At 47.6% G+C, this 17057-nt stretch overlaps 2 protein-coding genes across 2 annotated transcripts in view; both read right to left on the reverse strand.

Moving 5' to 3' along the window:
- Positions 1–9369: 9369 nt before the first annotated feature.
- Positions 9370–12891, reverse strand: LOC123999832 (extensin-1-like). Its single transcript, XM_046305847.1, has 2 exons — positions 12867–12891; positions 9370–10754 (listed from the first exon to the last, which is right to left on the reverse strand). The coding sequence occupies exons 1-2, from the start codon at positions 12889–12891 to the stop codon at positions 9370–9372; spliced, it is 1410 nt and encodes a 469-aa protein (XP_046161803.1).
- A 1348-nt stretch (positions 12892–14239) lies between these two features.
- The window catches only part of LOC123999567 (glycerol-3-phosphate acyltransferase 3-like), a 46655-nt gene continuing 43837 nt past the window's right edge, over positions 14240–17057 (reverse strand). The window contains exon 13 of the mRNA XM_046305467.1: positions 14240–14270. Coding sequence (XP_046161423.1) covers positions 14255–14270 — 16 coding nt within the window. The 3' untranslated portion in view covers positions 14240–14254. The remainder of the gene's footprint in view (positions 14271–17057) is intronic.

The raw sequence follows: 17057 nt of genomic DNA on the forward strand, positions 1-17057 counted from the left end.
TTGAAGTCAGAAATTTACAAACACCTTAGCCAAATACATTTAAAGTCAGTTTTTCACCATTCCTGACATTTAATCCTAGTAAAAATTCTCTGTCTAGGTCAGTTAGGATCACCACTTTCATTTTAAGAATATGAAATGTTAGAAGAATTTTATTTTTTACCTTTATTTAACTAGGCAAGTGAGTTAAGAACAAATTCTTATTTTCAATGATGGCCTAGGAACAGTGGGGTCACTGCCTGTTCAGGGGCAGAACGACAGATTTGTACCTTGTCAGCTCGGGGATTTGAACTTGCAACATTCCGGTTACTAGTCCAACACTCTAAACACTAGGCTACGCTGACGATAATCATGCTATACCATAATAGTAGAGAGAATGATTTATTTCAACTTTTATTTATTTATTCACATTCCCAGTGGGTACATACACTCAATGAGTATTTGGTAGCATATTGTTTAATTTGAGTCAAACGTTTCGGGTAGTCTTCCCTAAGCTTCCCACAATAAGTTGGGTGAATGTTGGCCCATTCCTCCTGACAGAGCTGGTGTAACTGAGTCGGGTTTCTAGGGCTCCTTGCTCCCACAAGCTTTTTCAGTTCTGCCCACAAATGTTCTATAGGATTGAGGTCAGGGCTTTGTGATGGCCACTCCAATACCTTGACTTTGTTGTCCTTAAGCCATTTTGCAACAACTTTGGAAGTATGCTTGGGGTCATTGTCCATTTGGAAGACCATTTGCTACCAAGCTTTAACTTCCTGACTGATGTCTGAGAAGTTGCTTCAATATATCCACATAATTTAAATCTCTCATGATGCCATCTATTTTGTGAAGGGCACCAGTCCATCCTGCAGCAAAGCACCCCCACAACATGATGATGCCACCCATGTGCTTCATGGTTGGGATGGTGTTCTTTGGTTTGCAAGCCTCCCCCTTTTTCCTCCAAACACAACAATGGTCATTATGGCCAAACAGTTCCATTTTTGTTTCATCAGACCAGAGGACATTTCTCCAAAAAGTATGATCTTTGTCCTCTTGTGCAGTTGCAAACCGTAGTCTGGCTTTTTTATGGCAGTTTTTGAGCAGTGGCTTCTTCCTTGCTGAGAGGCCTTTCAGGTTATGTCCGTATAGGAATCGTTTTTACTGTGGATATTTTTGTAGCTGTTTCCTCCAGCATCTTCACAAGGTCCTTTGCTGTTGTTCTGGGATTGATTTGCACTTTTCGCACCAAAGTGTGTTCATCTCTAGGAGACAGGATGTGTCTCCTTTCTTAGCGGTATGATGGCTGCATGGTCCCATGCATTGTACTTGCGTACTATTGCTCGTACAGATGAACGTGCTACCTACAGGCATTTGGAAATCTCTCCCAAGGATGAACCAGACTTGTGGAGGTCTACAATTTTTAATTATGAGGTCTTGGCTGGTTTCTTTTGATTTTCCCATGTTGCCAAGCAAAGTGTCATGCTGGTGAAAGAGGACCCAAAGCGACTTAACAGAAACAGAGTTTATTTAAGTCCAAACAGGGAATAACAAAAATCCTCTAGTCTGTAGAGGGGAATAACTGGAGAAGCGGCCACAGACTGCAGGTCGCTTCGGGTAGGCGCAGGCCGTAGTTGACAGAGACACCTGCTCACACGCAGCATCTGATGAAGGCAAAAAAACACGACAGGACAGGGCGATACACAATCACAGCAAAAACACGACAGGACAGGGCGAAACGCAATCACAGCATGGTGAATACTAAACAAGGAACCGACGGGACAGGAACGGAACACAAAGGAATAAATAGGGACTCTAATCAGGGGAAAGGATCGGGAACAGGTGTGGGAAGACTAAATGATGATTAGGGGAATAGGAACAGCTGGGAGCAGGAACGGAACGATAGAGAGAAGAGAGAGCGAGAGAGTGAGAGAGGGAGGGGGAGAGAGAGGGATAGAAGGAGGGAAAGAACCAAATAAGACCAGCAGAGGGAAACGAATAGAATGGGGAGCACAGGGACAAGACATGATAATAAATGACAAACATGACAGTACCCCCCCACTCACCGAGCGCCTCCTGGCGCACTCGAGGAGGAATCCTGGCGGCAACGGAGGAAATTATCGATGAGTGAACGGTCCAGCACGTCCCGAGACGGAACCCAACTCCTCTCCTCAGGACCGTAACCCTCCCAATCCACTAAGTATTGGAGACCCCGTCCCCGAGAACGCATATCCATGATCTTATGTACCTTGTAAATAGGTGCGCTCTCGACAAGGACGGGAGGGGGGGGGAGGGAAGACGAACGGGGGTGCGAAGAAAGGGCTTAACACAGGAGACATGGAAGACAGGATGGACGCGACGAAGATGTCGCGGAAGAAGCAGTCGCACAGCGACAGGATTGACGACCTGGGAGACACGGAACGGACCAATGAACCGCGGAGTCAACTTACGAGAAGCTGTCGTAAGAGGAAGGTTGCGAGTGGAAAGCCACACTCTCTGGCCGCAACAATACCTTGGACTCTTAATCCTGCGTTTATTGGCGGCTCTCACAGTCTTCCCCGCAGACAAAGGCAGACCGGTAATGAAGTCTAAGGCGATGTGAGACCATGGTCGAGAAGGAATGGGGGGCGGTCTGAGACGACCGGCAGGAGGAGAGTTACCCGACTTAGTCTGCGCGCAGTCCGAACAAGCAGCCACGAAACGGCGCGTGTCACGCTCCTGAGTCGGCCACCAAAAGCGCTGGCGAATAGACGCAAGAGTGCCTCGAACACCGGGATGACCAGCTAACTTGGCAGAGTGAGCCCACTGGAGAACAGCCAGACGAGTGGAAACAGGAACGAAAAGGAGGTTACTAGGACAAGCGCGGCGACGCAGTGTGCGTGAGTGCTTGCTTAACCTGTCTTTCAATTCCCCAGACTGTTAACCCGACAACACGCCCATAAGGAAGAATCCCTCGGGATCAGTAGAAGCCACCGAAGAACTAAACAGACGGGATAAGGCATCAGGCTTGGTGTTCTTGCTACCCGGACGGTAAGAAATCACAAACTCGAAACGAGCGAAAAACAACGCCCAACGAGCTTGACGGGCATTAAGTCGTTTGGCAGAACGGATGTACTCAAGGTTCTTATGGTCTGTCCAAACGACAAAAGGAACGGTCGCCCCTCCAACCACTGTCGCCATTCGCCTAGGGCTAAGCGGATGGCGAGCAGTTCACGGTTACCCACATCATAGTTGCGCTCAGATGGCGACAGGCGATGAGAAAATAAGCGCAAGGATGAACCTTATCGTCAGACTGGAAGCGCTGGGATAGAATGGCTCCCACGCCTACCTCTGAAGCGCCAACCTCGACAATGAATTGTCTAGTGACGTCAGGAGTAACGAGGATAGGAGCGGACGTAAAACGTTCTTTTAGAAGATCAAAAGCTCCTGGGCGGAACCGGACCACTTAAAACACGTCTTGACAGAAGTAAGAGCTGTGAGAGGGGCAGCAACTTGACCGAAATTACGAATGAAACGCCGATAGAAATTAGCGAAACCTAAAAAGCGCTGCAACTCGACACGTGACCTTGGAACGGGCCAATCACTGACAGCTTGGACCTTAGCGGAATCCATCTGAATGCCTTCAGCGGAAATAACGGAACCGAGAAAAGTAACGGAGGAGACATGAAAAGAGCACTTCTCAGCCTTTACGTAGAGACAATTCTCTAAAAGGCGCTGTAGAACATGTCGAACGTGCTGAACATGAATCTCGAGTGACGGAGAAAAAATCAGGATATCGTCAAGATAGACAAAAACAAAGATGTTCAGCATGTCTCTCAGAACATCATTAACTAATGCCTGAAAAACAGCTGGCGCATTGGCGAGACCGAACGGCAGAACCCGGTACTCAAAATGCCCTAACGGAGTGTTAAACGCCGTTTTCCACTCGTCCCCCTCTCTGATGCGCACGAGATGGTAAGCGTTACGAAGGTCCAACTTAGTAAAGCACCTGGCTCCCTGCAGAATCTCGAAGGCTGATGACATAAGGGGAAGCGGATAACGATTCTTAACCGTTATGTCATTCAGCCTCGATAATCCACGCAGGGGCGCAGAGTACCGTCCTTCTTCTTAACAAAAAAGAACCCCGCCCCGGCCGGAGAGGAAGAAGGCACTATGGTACCGGCGTCAAGAGACACAGACAAATAATCCTCGAGAGCCTTACGTTCGGGAGCCGACAGAGAGTATAGTCTACCTCGAGGAGGAGTGGTCCCCGGAAGGAGATCAATACTACAATCATACGACCGGTGAGGAGGAAGGGAGTTGGCTCGGGACCGACTGAAGACCGTGCGCAGATCATGATATTCCTCCGGCACTCCTGTCAAATCGCCAGGTTCCTCCTGAGAAGTAGGGACAGAAGAAACGGGAGGGATGGCAGACATTAAACACTTCACATGACAAGAAACGTTCCAGGATAGGATAGAATTACTAGACCAATTAATAGAAGGATTATGACATACTAGCCAGGGATGACCCAAAACAACAGGTGTAAACGGTGAACGGAAAATCAAAAAGAAATAGTCTCACTGTGGTTACCAGATACTGTGAGAGTTAAAGGTAGTGTCTCAAATTTGATACTGGGAAGATGACTACCATCTAAGGCAAACATGGGCGTAGGCTTGTCTAACGGTCTGAAAGGAATGTTATGTTTCCGAACCCATGCTTCGTCCATGAAACAACCCTCAGCCCCAGAGTCAATCAAGGCACTGCATGTAGCACCCGAACCGGTCCAGCGTAGATGGACCGACATAGTAGTACAAGATCTAGATGAAGAGACCTGAGTAGTAGCGCTCACCAGTAGCCCTCCGCTTACTGATGGGCTCTGGCCTCTTACTGGACATGAATTAACAAAATGTCCAGCAACTCCGCAATAGAGGCACAGGCGGTTGGTGATCCTCCGTTCCCTCTCCTTAGTCGAGATGCGAATCCCTCCCAGCTGCATGGGCTCAGTCTCAAAGCCAGAGGAGGGAGATGGTTGCGATGCGGAGCAGGGAAACACCGTTGATGCGAGCTCTCTTCCACGAGCCCGGTGACGAAGATCTACCCGTCGTTCTATGCGGATGGCGAGAGCAATCAAAGAGTCCACATCTGAAGGAACCTCCCGGGAGAGAATCTCATCCTTAACCACTGCGTGGAGTCCCTCCAGAAAACGAGCGAGCAGCGCCGGCTCGTTCCACTCACTAGAGGCAGCAAGAGTGCGAAACTCAATAGAATAATCCGTTATGGACCGTTCACCTTGGCATAAGGAAGCCAGGGCCCTAGAAGCCTCCCTACCAAAAACTGAACGGTCAAAAACCCGAATCATCTCCTCTTTAAAGTTCTGGAACTTGTTAGAGCAATCAGCCCTTGCCTCCCAGATAGCTGTGCCCCATTCTCGAGCCCGGCCAGTAAGGAGTGAAATGACGTAAGCAACCCGAGCTCTCTCTAGAGTATGTGTTGGGTTGGAGAGAGAACACAATCTCACACTGCGTGAGAAAGGAGCGGCACTCAGTGGGCTGCCCGGAGTAGCAAGGTGGGTTATTAACCCTAGGTTCTGGAGGCTCGGTAGGCCAGGAAGTAACAGGTGGCACGAGACGTAGACTCTGGAACTGTCCAGAGAGGTCGGAAACCTGAGCGGCCAGGTTCTCCACGGCATGGCGAGCAGCAGACAATTCCTGCTCGTGTCTGCCGAGCATGGCTCCTTGGATCTTGACGGCAGTGTAACGAGCGTCTGAAGTCGCTGGGTCCATTCCTTGGTCGGTTCCTTCTGTCATGCTGGTGAAAGAGGACCCAAAAGCGACTTAACAGAAACAGAGTTTATTTAAGTCCAAACAGGGAATAACAAAAATCCTCTAGTCTGTAGAGGGGAATAACTGGAGAAGCGGCCACAGACTGCAGGTCGCTTCGGGTAGGCGCAGGCCGTAGTTGACAGAGACACCTGCTCACACGCAGCATCTGATGAAGGCAAAAAACACGACAGGACAGGGCGATACACAATCACAGCAAAAACACGACAGGACAGGGCGAAACGCAATCACAGCATGGTGAATACTAAACAAGGAACCGACGGGACAGGAACGGAACACAAAGGAATAAATAGGGACTCTAATCAGGGGAAAGGATCGGGAACAGGTGTGGGAAGACTAAATGATGATTAGGGGAATAGGAACAGCTGGGAGCAGGAACGGAACGATAGAGAGAAGAGAGAGCGAGAGAGTGAGAGAGGGAGGGGGAGAGAGAGGGATAGAAGGAGGGAAAGAACCAAATAAGACCAGCAGAGGGAAACGAATAGAATGGGGAGCACAGGGACAAGACATGATAATAAATGACAAACATGACACAAAGAGGCACTGAGTTTGAAGGTAGGCCTTGAACTACATCCACAGGTACACCTCCAATTGACTCAAATGATGTCAATTAGCCTACCAGAAGCTTCTAAAGCCATGACATCATCTTCTGGAATTTTCCAAGCTGTTTGAAGACATAGTCAACTTAGTGTATGTACACTTCTGACCCACTGGAATTGTGATACAGTGAATTATAAGTGAAATAATTTGTCTGTAAACAATTGTTGGAAAAATTACTTGTGTCATGCGCAAAGTAGATGTCCTAACCGACTTGCCAAAACTATAGTTTGTCAGCAAGACATTTGTGGAGTGGTTGAAAAACAAGTTTTAGTGACTCCAACCTGAGTGTATGTAAACTTCTGACTTCAACTGTATCTCTACCTGACATTGTTGGAAGACGTGCACTGAAAGTTTGGGAAAAATAGGATTACATTTCCACATTTTCCAACGCCCAATCTGTCCCGCTTCTGTAGAATGACCCATATAGGCTGAGGTAGACAGGGGTACGCAATTAGTTGTCTTAATGTACCTCTGAGGCTGCAGGAATGAGTATCAATGTATGGTATCCATTCCTCTCTGTCCGGTGCGGTTTAGCCTACTTAATAATGCTGTATTTTGGCCTTTGAGTGGTTCTGGTATAAAATCAAACCATTTGATGGATAATGGCAACTACAGTATATTATATTTCAAAATAATTTAATTGCTCTACACCAAAAAGTGGATAATTCCTGCTAGCTCTGCTCTCCTCTGTCCTACATCAGCTCTCCTCTGTCTTACCTCAGCTCTCCACTGTCTACCTCAGATCTCCTATATGCTACCTCTCTTCTGTCGTACTCAGCTCTCCCTTTTCTACCTCAGCTCTCCCCATGTCTACCTCAGCTATTCCCTGTCTACCTGAGCTATTCCCTGTCTACCTCAGCTCTCCCCTTACCTCAGATCTCCCCTGAACTACCTCAGGTCTCCTCTGAACTACCTCAGTTCTCCCCTGAACTACCTCAGGTCTCCCCTGAACTACCTCAGGTCTCCCCTGAACTACCTCAGGTCCCCCCTGAACTACCTCAGGTCTCCCCTGAACTACCTCAGGTCTCCCCTGAACTACCTCAGGTCTCCCCTGAACTACCTCAGTTCTCCCCTGAACTACCTCAGGTCTCCCCTGAACTAGCTCAGGTCTCCCCTGAACTACCTCAGGTCTCCCCTGAACTACCTCAGGTCTCCCCTGAACTACCTCAGCTCTCCCCTGAACTACCTCAGGTCTCCCCTGAACTACCTCAGGTCTCCCCTGAACTACCTCAGGTCTCCCCTGAACTACCTCAGGTCTCCCCTGAACGACCTCAGGTCTCCCTGTACTGCCTCAGCTCTCCCCTTACCTCAGATCTCCCCTGAACTACCTCAGGTCTCCCCTGAACTACCGCAGGTCTCCCCTGAACTACCCCAGGTCTCCCCTGAACTACCTCAGGTCTCCCCTGAACTGCCTCAGCTCTCCCCTGACTACTTGTCCCCTGTCTACCTCAGCTCGCCTCCATCCTACCTCAGCTCTCCTCCATCCTACCTCAGCTCACCTCCATCCTACTTCAGCTCTCCCCTGCCCTACCCCTGCTCTCCCCTGACCTACCTCAGCCATCCCCTGACCTACCTCAGCCCTCCTCTGACCTACCTCAGCTCTCCTCTGTCCTACCTCTCCCCTCTTACCTCAGCTCTCTTCTGCTCTACCTCTAACCTGTCTACCTCAGCTCTCCTCTGCCCTACCTCTAACCTGTCTACCTCAGCTCTCCTCTGCCCTACCTCTAACCTGTCTACCTCAGCTCTCCTCTGCCCTACCTCTAACCTGTCTACCTCAGCTCTCCTCTGTCCTACCTCTCCCCTCTTACCTCAGCTCTCCTCTGCCCTACCTCTAACCTGTCTACCTCAGCTCTCCTCTGTCCTAGCTCTCCCCTCTTACCTCAGCGCTCCTCTGCCCTACCTCTAACCTGTCTACCTCAGCTCTCTTCTGCCCTACCTCTAACCTGTTTACCTCAGCTCTCCTCTGTCCTACCTCTCCCATGTCCTACCACAGCTTTCACCTGACCTACCTCAGCTCTCCTCTGTCCTACCTCTCCCCTGTCCTACCACAGCTTTCACCTGACCTACCTCAGCTCTCCTCTGTCCTACCTCTCCCCTGTCCTACCACAGCTTTCACCTGACCTACCTCAGCTCTCCCATCTACCTTAGCTCTCCTCTGTCCTATCTTAGCTCTCCTCCATCCTACCTTAGCTCTCCTCCATCCTACCTTAGCTCTCCCCATCCTACCTTAGCTCTCCCCCATCCTACCTTAGCTCTCCTCTGTCCTACTTCAGATCTGCTCTGTTCTACCTTAGATCTCCTCTGTCCTCTGTGCATAGGGTCCCTGATTACTTGTGTCTTCTCTAGTTTTTTTGCAATTAAGATCCACTCTCCCTAATCAAGTAGAGCCCCCTTATGTAACTAGTGACAACTATCAGACAGGCTCCAGAGGAGTCCCCCCGGAGAGCGTGGGGCTTTGCAGCTGCACCCTTCTCCTCCTCCTGCTGCTGTCACAGGGTTTGTCTCTGTTGATTGGGGATTGGTCTGTCTGGTGATGGAGAGTTAGACAGAGAACAGAGAATGGGGGATTGGGACTACCCTGAGTTCCCTGTTCAGCTAGAGCCTACATTCTCCTTCATTCTCCCCCTGGCTGTCTATACTGCCTGAAGGTTTAATTCACTGGCCATTAGGCTGGAGATTTGTTATTGCTCACCTTTAGAGGATCTGACAGAAGACATTTCAGCAACAGGATGGGACTCCCAGAGGGAATTACGATGAAGGATTTGGTTCCTTCTGAGGAGCTCAGTCGATGTGTGACTGAAGTCTATAAATATCTGATGTAAGATAGAGAGGCAGTGAGATAGAATACATCTCCCCATAGACATAGAATTGTGAATTGGCAATGGGGATTCCCAGTCATGAGACCTTATTTTTCAATTAGCAAATGAGTTGCACCATGTAGACAAGGTACCACTACCTCCTCATCAAAATGACTTCAATCAAAACCATTAAAGCTTTGGTACGTCAGAGGAGAGCTGAGGTACGTCAGAGGAGAGCTGAGGTACGTCAGAGGAGAGCTGAGGTACGTCAGAGGAGAGCTGAGGTACGTCAGAGGAGGGCTGAGGTAGGACAGAGGAGGGCTGAGGTAGGACAGAGGAGGGCTGAGGTATGTCAGAGGAGGGCTGAGGTAGGACAGAGGAGGGCTGAGGTACGTCAGAGGAGGGCTGAGGTACGTCAGAGGAGAGCTGAGGTACGTCAGAGGAGAGCTGAGGTACGTCAGAGGAGAGCTGAGGTACGTCAGAGGAGAGCTGAGGTAGGACAGAGGAGGGTAGAGGTATGTCAGAGGAGAGCTGAGGTACGTCAGAGGAGAGCTGAGGTACGTCAGAGGAGAGCTGAGGTACGTCAGAGGAGAGCTGAGGTACGTCAGAGGAGGGCTGAGGTACGTCAGAGGAGGGCTGAGGTAGGACAGAGGAGGGCTGAGGTAGGACAGAGGAGGGCTGAGGTACGTCAGAGGAGGGCTGAGGTACGTCAGAGGAGGGCTGAGGTAGGACAGAGGAGGGCTGAGGTAGGACAGAGGAGGGCTGAGGTAGGACAGAGGAGGGCTGAGGTACGTCAGAGGAGGGCTGAGGTACGTCAGAGGAGGGCTGAGGTAGGACAGAGGAGGGCTGAGGTATGTCAGAGGAGAGCTGAGGTACGTCAGAGGAGAGCTGAGGTACGTCAGAGGAGAGCTGAGGTACATCAGAGGAGGGCTGAGGTACGTCAGAGGAGGGCTGAGGTAGGACAGAGGAGAGCTGAGGTAGGACAGAGGAGGGCTGAGGTAGGACGGAGGAGGGCTGAGGTACGTCAGAGGAGGGCTGAGGTACGTCAGAGGAGGCCTGAGGTAGGACAGAGGAGGGCTGAGGTACGTCAGAGGAGGGCTGAGGTAGGACAGAGGAGGGCTGAGGTAGGACAGAGGAGGGCTGAGGTAGGACAGAGGAGGGCTGAGGTACGTCAGAGGAGGGCTGAGGTACGTCAGAGGAGGGCTGAGGTATGTCAGAGGAGGGCTGAGGTAGGACAGAGGAGGGCTGAGGTAGGACAGAGGAGGGCTGAGGTAGGACAGAGGAGGGCTGAGGTACGTCAGAGGAGGGCTGAGGTACGTCAGAGGAGAGCTGAGGTACGTCAGAGGAGAGCTGAGGTACGTCAGAGGAGAGCTGAGGTACGTCAGAGGAGGGCTGAGGTAGGACAGAGGAGGGCTGAGGTAGGACAGAGGAGGGCTGAGGTAGGACGGAGGAGGGCTGAGGTAGGACGGAGGAGGGCTGAGGTAGGACGGAGGAGAGCTGCGGTAGGATGGAGGAGAGCTGAGGTAGGACGGAGAGCTGAGGTAGGACAGGGAGAGTTGAGCTAGACAGGGGAGGGGTAGGACAGAGGAGAGCTGATGTAGGACAGAGGAGAGGTAGGACGGATGAGAGCTGAGGTAGACATGGGAGAGCTGAGGTAGTCAAAAGTCAAAGGGTAAGCCAGTGTTCTAGGGTTCAAATTAAGGCTGGAAGGATATTCTTAGGCTTGGAGTCATGCCTAAGAACTTAAGCAAGTGCTATTTACGATAATCCACAAGCCTGATTGCTTAAATAATGTGGAGGATGTTCTAAATACCAGATGTGTCTAGTATAGGGGAAAAGGCAGAGAAAGAAAAACAAATGTATGGAAGCCTTTGTTCCACCCACACCCTCTCATTGCACTCTCACCCTTGACCTCTCTCTATTTAACTCAGCCTGTGAGCCTGAAGAAAAGGTCAACCTTACCACTGTGAAACAGGTTGCTGATATCTCACATGAATACATACATGTCACCCTTCCGTCACTCTCCTGTTTACAATAAGTATCATTAATGAATCCTAATTCTTGCTATATGGAGGTAATTGTCCCAGATTGAATGGCAGCATTTACGGTCAATTTAGCAGGATGCTCTGATCAATGCAGGCTTTACATAGCCCCCATTTTAAAAGACCTAATTAGCTGGAAAATACATGACAAGTCAATTGTGAAGATTGAGGACAGAGAATGAAGCGCAGTCTCTGTAAATGTCTGCTTGCAATAGATACACTTGTTATGGTGCCTGGCTGCTGCTGCTATGCTGCTGGGCTGGGGTCTGACAACGGTCTGGATAATATTATGCTACTTGTGGTTGAACGATTGCTTTTCACAGCATCTCACTGTTGAAAACAAAGGGATCAGGATAACCTATAATTGAAGAGTTTATTTCCAAAACGCAATATCCACACAAAAAATGTACATCTGTGTTTTTTCATCGGAAATGATTGCTTATGGGCACCTTCATGTGTGTAAAATATTACTGTTCTCAGATGTTTTTTTCACAGATTTTAGATATGCATGAAAATGTTTTATTTTTTACAAAACACTGTATATAAATGTTTTGGCTGTAATGGAATGATCGAATCCTGTATATTTGTCTGTTATATGTATTTCTCTGAGGATATATACCACATTTAGCAAAACAAATCATGATTATTTGTCTCTCTGAAATTAAACAATCAATTGATTTTAAACAAATACTGTCATTGAACAACCCCATGCCATAATTAGATACTGAAGAAACACACCAATCTCTTTCATAATTTCTTATGTCAATTAACCAATATTTATGAAAATGGATATATAGCGTTTTGGAACAAAACTATTTAAATAGTTTGTTTTTTAAGGTGATGCGTGTCAGCTATTCACTGTGACATTATTATTACATCAATGTACATTTGTTTATGTGGCTAAGAAGAATCTTTTCCCCCAAAACATTATACTTCAATTTAAACAGGTATGAATTATGAGTTTATAGTTGTAAAATAACAAAATGATTCAAGTGTAGTTTAAGCTAAGCTATGAGATATAAGAAAGCATACCATACCACCATAAAAGTAAATCCTCTTTTTATTTTTTTTCTCATTGCATCTCTATCACAGGTTTCTCATAGCTGGACTTCTCGCCCAAAAACAAACACTAACTTGGCCATACCTTCAAAGTGTCCTCAGGGGTCTATAGATAATGGGACATGCTGGACCTACTACACACAGGACCACAACTTCTGTGATGCAGCAAGGTGCCTCTGGAAAGAAAACAGGCGAGACCCAGGCATCAACAGACCTCTGTTTAAATAAGCAGGTGCTGCAGATCTGAATGTGGCCTCCTCAACATCTGTTTGCCAGGACTCCAGCAACCATTTACATACACAAATGATGTGGAAATACAAACATTCACATTTAAACTCAAACGAAGGATATTTTGGATATTAAAATGCAATCTATTATTCTGACAGGTGAGGGTTAAGAATGGGGGTCAGTAAAAAGATTTACAAAAAATGTTGGCTTTTTAATCTAGTCAAGCATTGAACATTATAATTTGGATGCTCATGGTTTTGAGAGACAACAGCAAAATTGACAATCCAACATACCTATCCACCTAGTTCCTCAGTAATGTAATCATCTGAATTGTTAAGACATACCTTTGACCAGTGTTTTTTGTATCATGGTCATGCATACCACTTACCATCTATTTCCTCTGTTTAATAATGGGAAAGAGAGAACATCTATATTGATCCCTCACGTGTCTGATTGGGGGAAAAAAGTATGAACTGTTGCTTTTGGCATCATCCTAGCCCAGCCATAAACCACTGTTAGTGTTGTTTCTCCTTTCTCTTTTGGTGGCAACAGGGAATTTATGTGGCAATGGATCCTTCTTACGGGCCTGCCCATCTGCCCAGAGCAGCCTCTATTGGCAGCAATTCCCAAACGTTGCAGATTGCTAATGTGGCATTGAACAATAAAGGAATGAAATGCTATTCCTTCTATAATTGCTCCAACCCATCATAGTCAGTAGTGACATTTTTAAACTTTCTCTTCACATTTTTGCCATGTTTGTTACTTTTCTCCCCCCATCCCCTCACCGCAACAAAAATACTCCAAAGCCAAATAAACTGGCCAATAATAGACAGGTGAGTTAATCAAACATCTACCACCACATAACAAACCTCATTGGTCTGACTTTGTGAGCCCAAAAAATAATTGAAGGAGACACTCATCAAAAGATTTGCAAACCAAACATGAAACTTTTTGGTGCTTTGAAGGGAAAAGCAATAGTGCTCTGGGGTTGAATATCTGGGCGGCTGGGCCGGTCCTGGGCCTCCTGTAGGTCAGGCTGTTTTCCTTCTACACACAGGGCACCGCTGAACGCTCCCCGAACGAGCCAGTCTGACGTAAGCTCACTGTGTCGTTTATTTTTGCTGCGTCGTGTGCGGCAGCCAAAACTACTCTCTCATCCAACATGGTTTGGTCTTCTACTTTTAATGTTCTGGGGATGGATTTTCTCTTTATTCCCTTCGAGAGTTTCTTGCCCTCTGTCCATATAGAATTGAGTGTTTGTTTGAGGTTGAACACATATTTGCAAATCTATAATTCATATGAAATACGAGTACAAATGTCAACACAGAGTAAAATAATGAAGCTTGCATGCTTTAGGGATGACATGATACAAATGTTACATGACTTTCATTGCCTCTTCAACACATTATCAAAAGGTAGACTGGATGTGTGAATTAATTTATTAGCCATTCCATAAATTGTAGTCACTGTACATTTTCAGGCACTCCAAACTGAGGCTAACACATTGACCATTCAAAATAACTACAGTAGCAGGGATGCTAAGTCTTATAACTAGAGTAGCAGGCATGCTGAGTCTTATAAGGAAAGTCTAAAATGACCTATTGAAATGTGCTTCTACATGAGTTCCAGTACCTCTGATTCAACAGCTACTTTACAGCTCTTTCCTCTCTGGTTCTCTCAGGCAGCAGCAGCCAGAAGTAGCAGGCCAGGGGTCAGGGGTCAGGGTTTGTCATCATCCTCTACTTTGCCTAATTACAGGAAGAGCGAGAGAGCGTAGATTAGCCTGATGCTGCTGCAGCATTTTCCTGCATCGTCCTGGTGGGAGCGGCTCAAACTCCTGTTATGGAATTGTTTAATATTTAATACATCGATTAACATGAAAAACTAAGGCAGAACTGTTTCAACAATTACATTATTATTTAATATCTCTCCATAGAGCGATGATGGGTAGTCTAATGAAAGCAGGATCTCTATTTCAACCTTGAAGGGGTTGGGCAAAGTGCCAGTAATGAAGATGTATTAAACCTTAATGTAGCTTAATGTAGCAGGTGTCATATATATAATGTCCAGAAGCTCTTTCGAAAGCATTATATTCATCGCTACTACCTTAAAAGCCACTAAATCGTCTGGGCTATGTTAGTCTGGCTATCATTCTCCTCCTATTAATCGATAGAAAAATTGTTAACACACCTTAACTGGGATCCATTAGAGTGTCCCTGGGTAATAAATGTACCCATGGTGCTCAGAGGGGGGCCAACTGCCTGCTGTACTCAGGTTAATGGCCAAAGTTGAGGGAAGTGACCACTAAATCTGCAAGGACACCAGATTCACACTGGCTGCTGAGCTTCTATCACTGGCAAATGACGATGCCTAAGAGCTCAGTACTAATCAACTGTTTCTGAGGGAGTGGAGATGAGGGAGAGGGAGGGAGGCCATGTAAACTGCTCTGTGAGGGAGAAAAAATACTTTTGAGAGAGAGATCATATGAGGCAGACCCTTGATACAAGGGTCACTTATCGCTGTCAACGGCCTGGCAGTTAGAGAATTGCTTTGATGTATTGCTTCAGTACTCTGGAGAATGACCTTAGACCTCTCAGAGAGAAACTTACAAACTGTTACTCACAAAATGTACTTATCAAAGTTAATCAGTACTCTGGAGAGTGACCTCAGACCTCTCAGAGAGAAAATTACAAACTGTTACTCACAAAGTTCATCATCATCTTATATATTTCCCACTCTGTCAAACAGTCATATAGATCTAGTGATCAGTGGGCTTCTGTGGAAAGAGATACAATCTAGAATAATTTTTACCCTCCATAACCAAGGCCAAACAAAGTAAGCCGTGAAAGTTCCATATACATTTTATCCGGGCCATTTTCCTTGGTGTTTCCTTGCAAGATGGCGCCCACAGAGATGGTCGCCTCGCTTCACATCCTTAGGAAGCTATGTAGTATTTATTTGTATTTTTATGTATTATTTCTTACATTGTTTGCCCAGAAAATCTTAAGTGTTATTACATATAGCCGGGAAGAACTACTGGATATAAGAGCGACGTCAACTTACCAACATTACTACCAGGAATATGACTTTCCCGAAGTGGATCCTTTGTTCGGATCTCCACCCTGGACATTGGTTCTAATCCCAGAGGCTGACCCAAAACAACGTCGTCGCCACAGGAGAGGCAAATGGAGCGGCCTCCTGGTCAGACATAGAAGGCCAGCACACCATCTACCACTTCCGAGCATACTACCCCGGCAGTCCTACAATCTAAGCTAGATGCCCTCAATCTCACACAAATCATCAAGGAACCCACCAGGTACAACCCTAACTCCGTAAACAAGGGTACCCTCATAGACGTCATCCTGACCAACTGGCCCTCCAAATACACCTCCGCTGTCTTCAACCAGGATCTCAGCGATCACTGCCTCATTGCCTGTATCCGCCACGGAGCCGCAGTCAAACGACCACCCCTCATCACTGTCAAACGCTCCCTAAAACACTTCTGTGAGCAGGCCTTTCTAATCGACCTGGCCCGGGTATCATGGAAGGACATTGACCTCATCTCGTCAGTTGAGGATGCCTGGTCATTCTTTAAAAGTAACTTCCTCACCATTTTAGATAAGCATGCTCCGTTCAAAAAAATGCAGAACTAAGAACAGATACAGCCCTTGGTTCACTCCAGACCTGACTACCCTCGACCAGCACAAAAACATCCTGTGGCGGACTGCAATAGCATCGAATAGTCCCCGCGATATGCAACTGTTCAGGGAAGTCAGGAACCAATACACGCTGTCAGTCAGGAAAGCTAAGGCCAGCTTCTTCAGGCAGAAGTTTGCATCCTGTAGCTCCAACTCCAAAAAGTTCTGGGACACTGTGAAGTCCATGGAGAACAAGAGCACCTCCTCCCAGCTGCCCGCTGCACTGAGGCTAGGTAACACGGTCACCACCGATAAATCCATGATTATCGAAAACTTCAATAAGCATTGCTCAACGGCTGACCATGCCTTCCGCCTGGCTATTCCAACCTCGGCCAACAGCTCCACCCCCCCCCCCCCCCCCCCCCCCCCCCGCAGCTCCTCTCCCAAGCCTCTCCAGGTTCTCCTTTACCCAAATCCAGATAGCAGATGTTCTGAAAGAGCTGCAAAACCTGGACCCGTACAAATCAGCTGGGCTTGACAATCTGGACCCTCTATTTCTGAAACTATCCGCCGCCATTGTAGCAACCCCTATTACCAGCCTGTTCAACCTCTCTTTCATATCGTCTGAGATCCCCAAGGATTGGAAAGCTGCCGCAGTCATCCCCCCTCTTCAAAAGGGTAGACACCCTGGACCCAAACTGTTACAGACCTATATCCATCCTGCCCTGCCTATCTAAGGTCTTCGAAAGCCAAGTCAACAAACAGGTCACTGACCATCTCGAATCCCACCGTACCTTCTCCGCTGTGCAATCTGGTTTCCGAGCCGGTCACGGGTGCACCTCAGCCACACTCAAGGTACTAAACGATATCATAACCGCCATCGATAAAAGACAGTAC

The sequence above is a fragment of the Oncorhynchus gorbuscha genome, linkage group LG16 (assembly GCF_021184085.1).
Source record: "Oncorhynchus gorbuscha isolate QuinsamMale2020 ecotype Even-year linkage group LG16, OgorEven_v1.0, whole genome shotgun sequence".
Lineage (NCBI taxonomy): Eukaryota > Metazoa > Chordata > Actinopteri > Salmoniformes > Salmonidae > Oncorhynchus > Oncorhynchus gorbuscha.

Bases quoted from the DNA above. Each gene is read 5' to 3' on its own strand.
- LOC123999832 (XM_046305847.1), bottom strand. From the start codon at position 12,891: ATGATACAAAAAACACTGGTCAAAG. The intron at 10,755-12,866 runs GTATGTCTTAAC...TCCCCTGTCTAG, and splicing joins ACAAAAAACACTGGTCAAAG to CTCAACTCTCCCTGTCCTAC.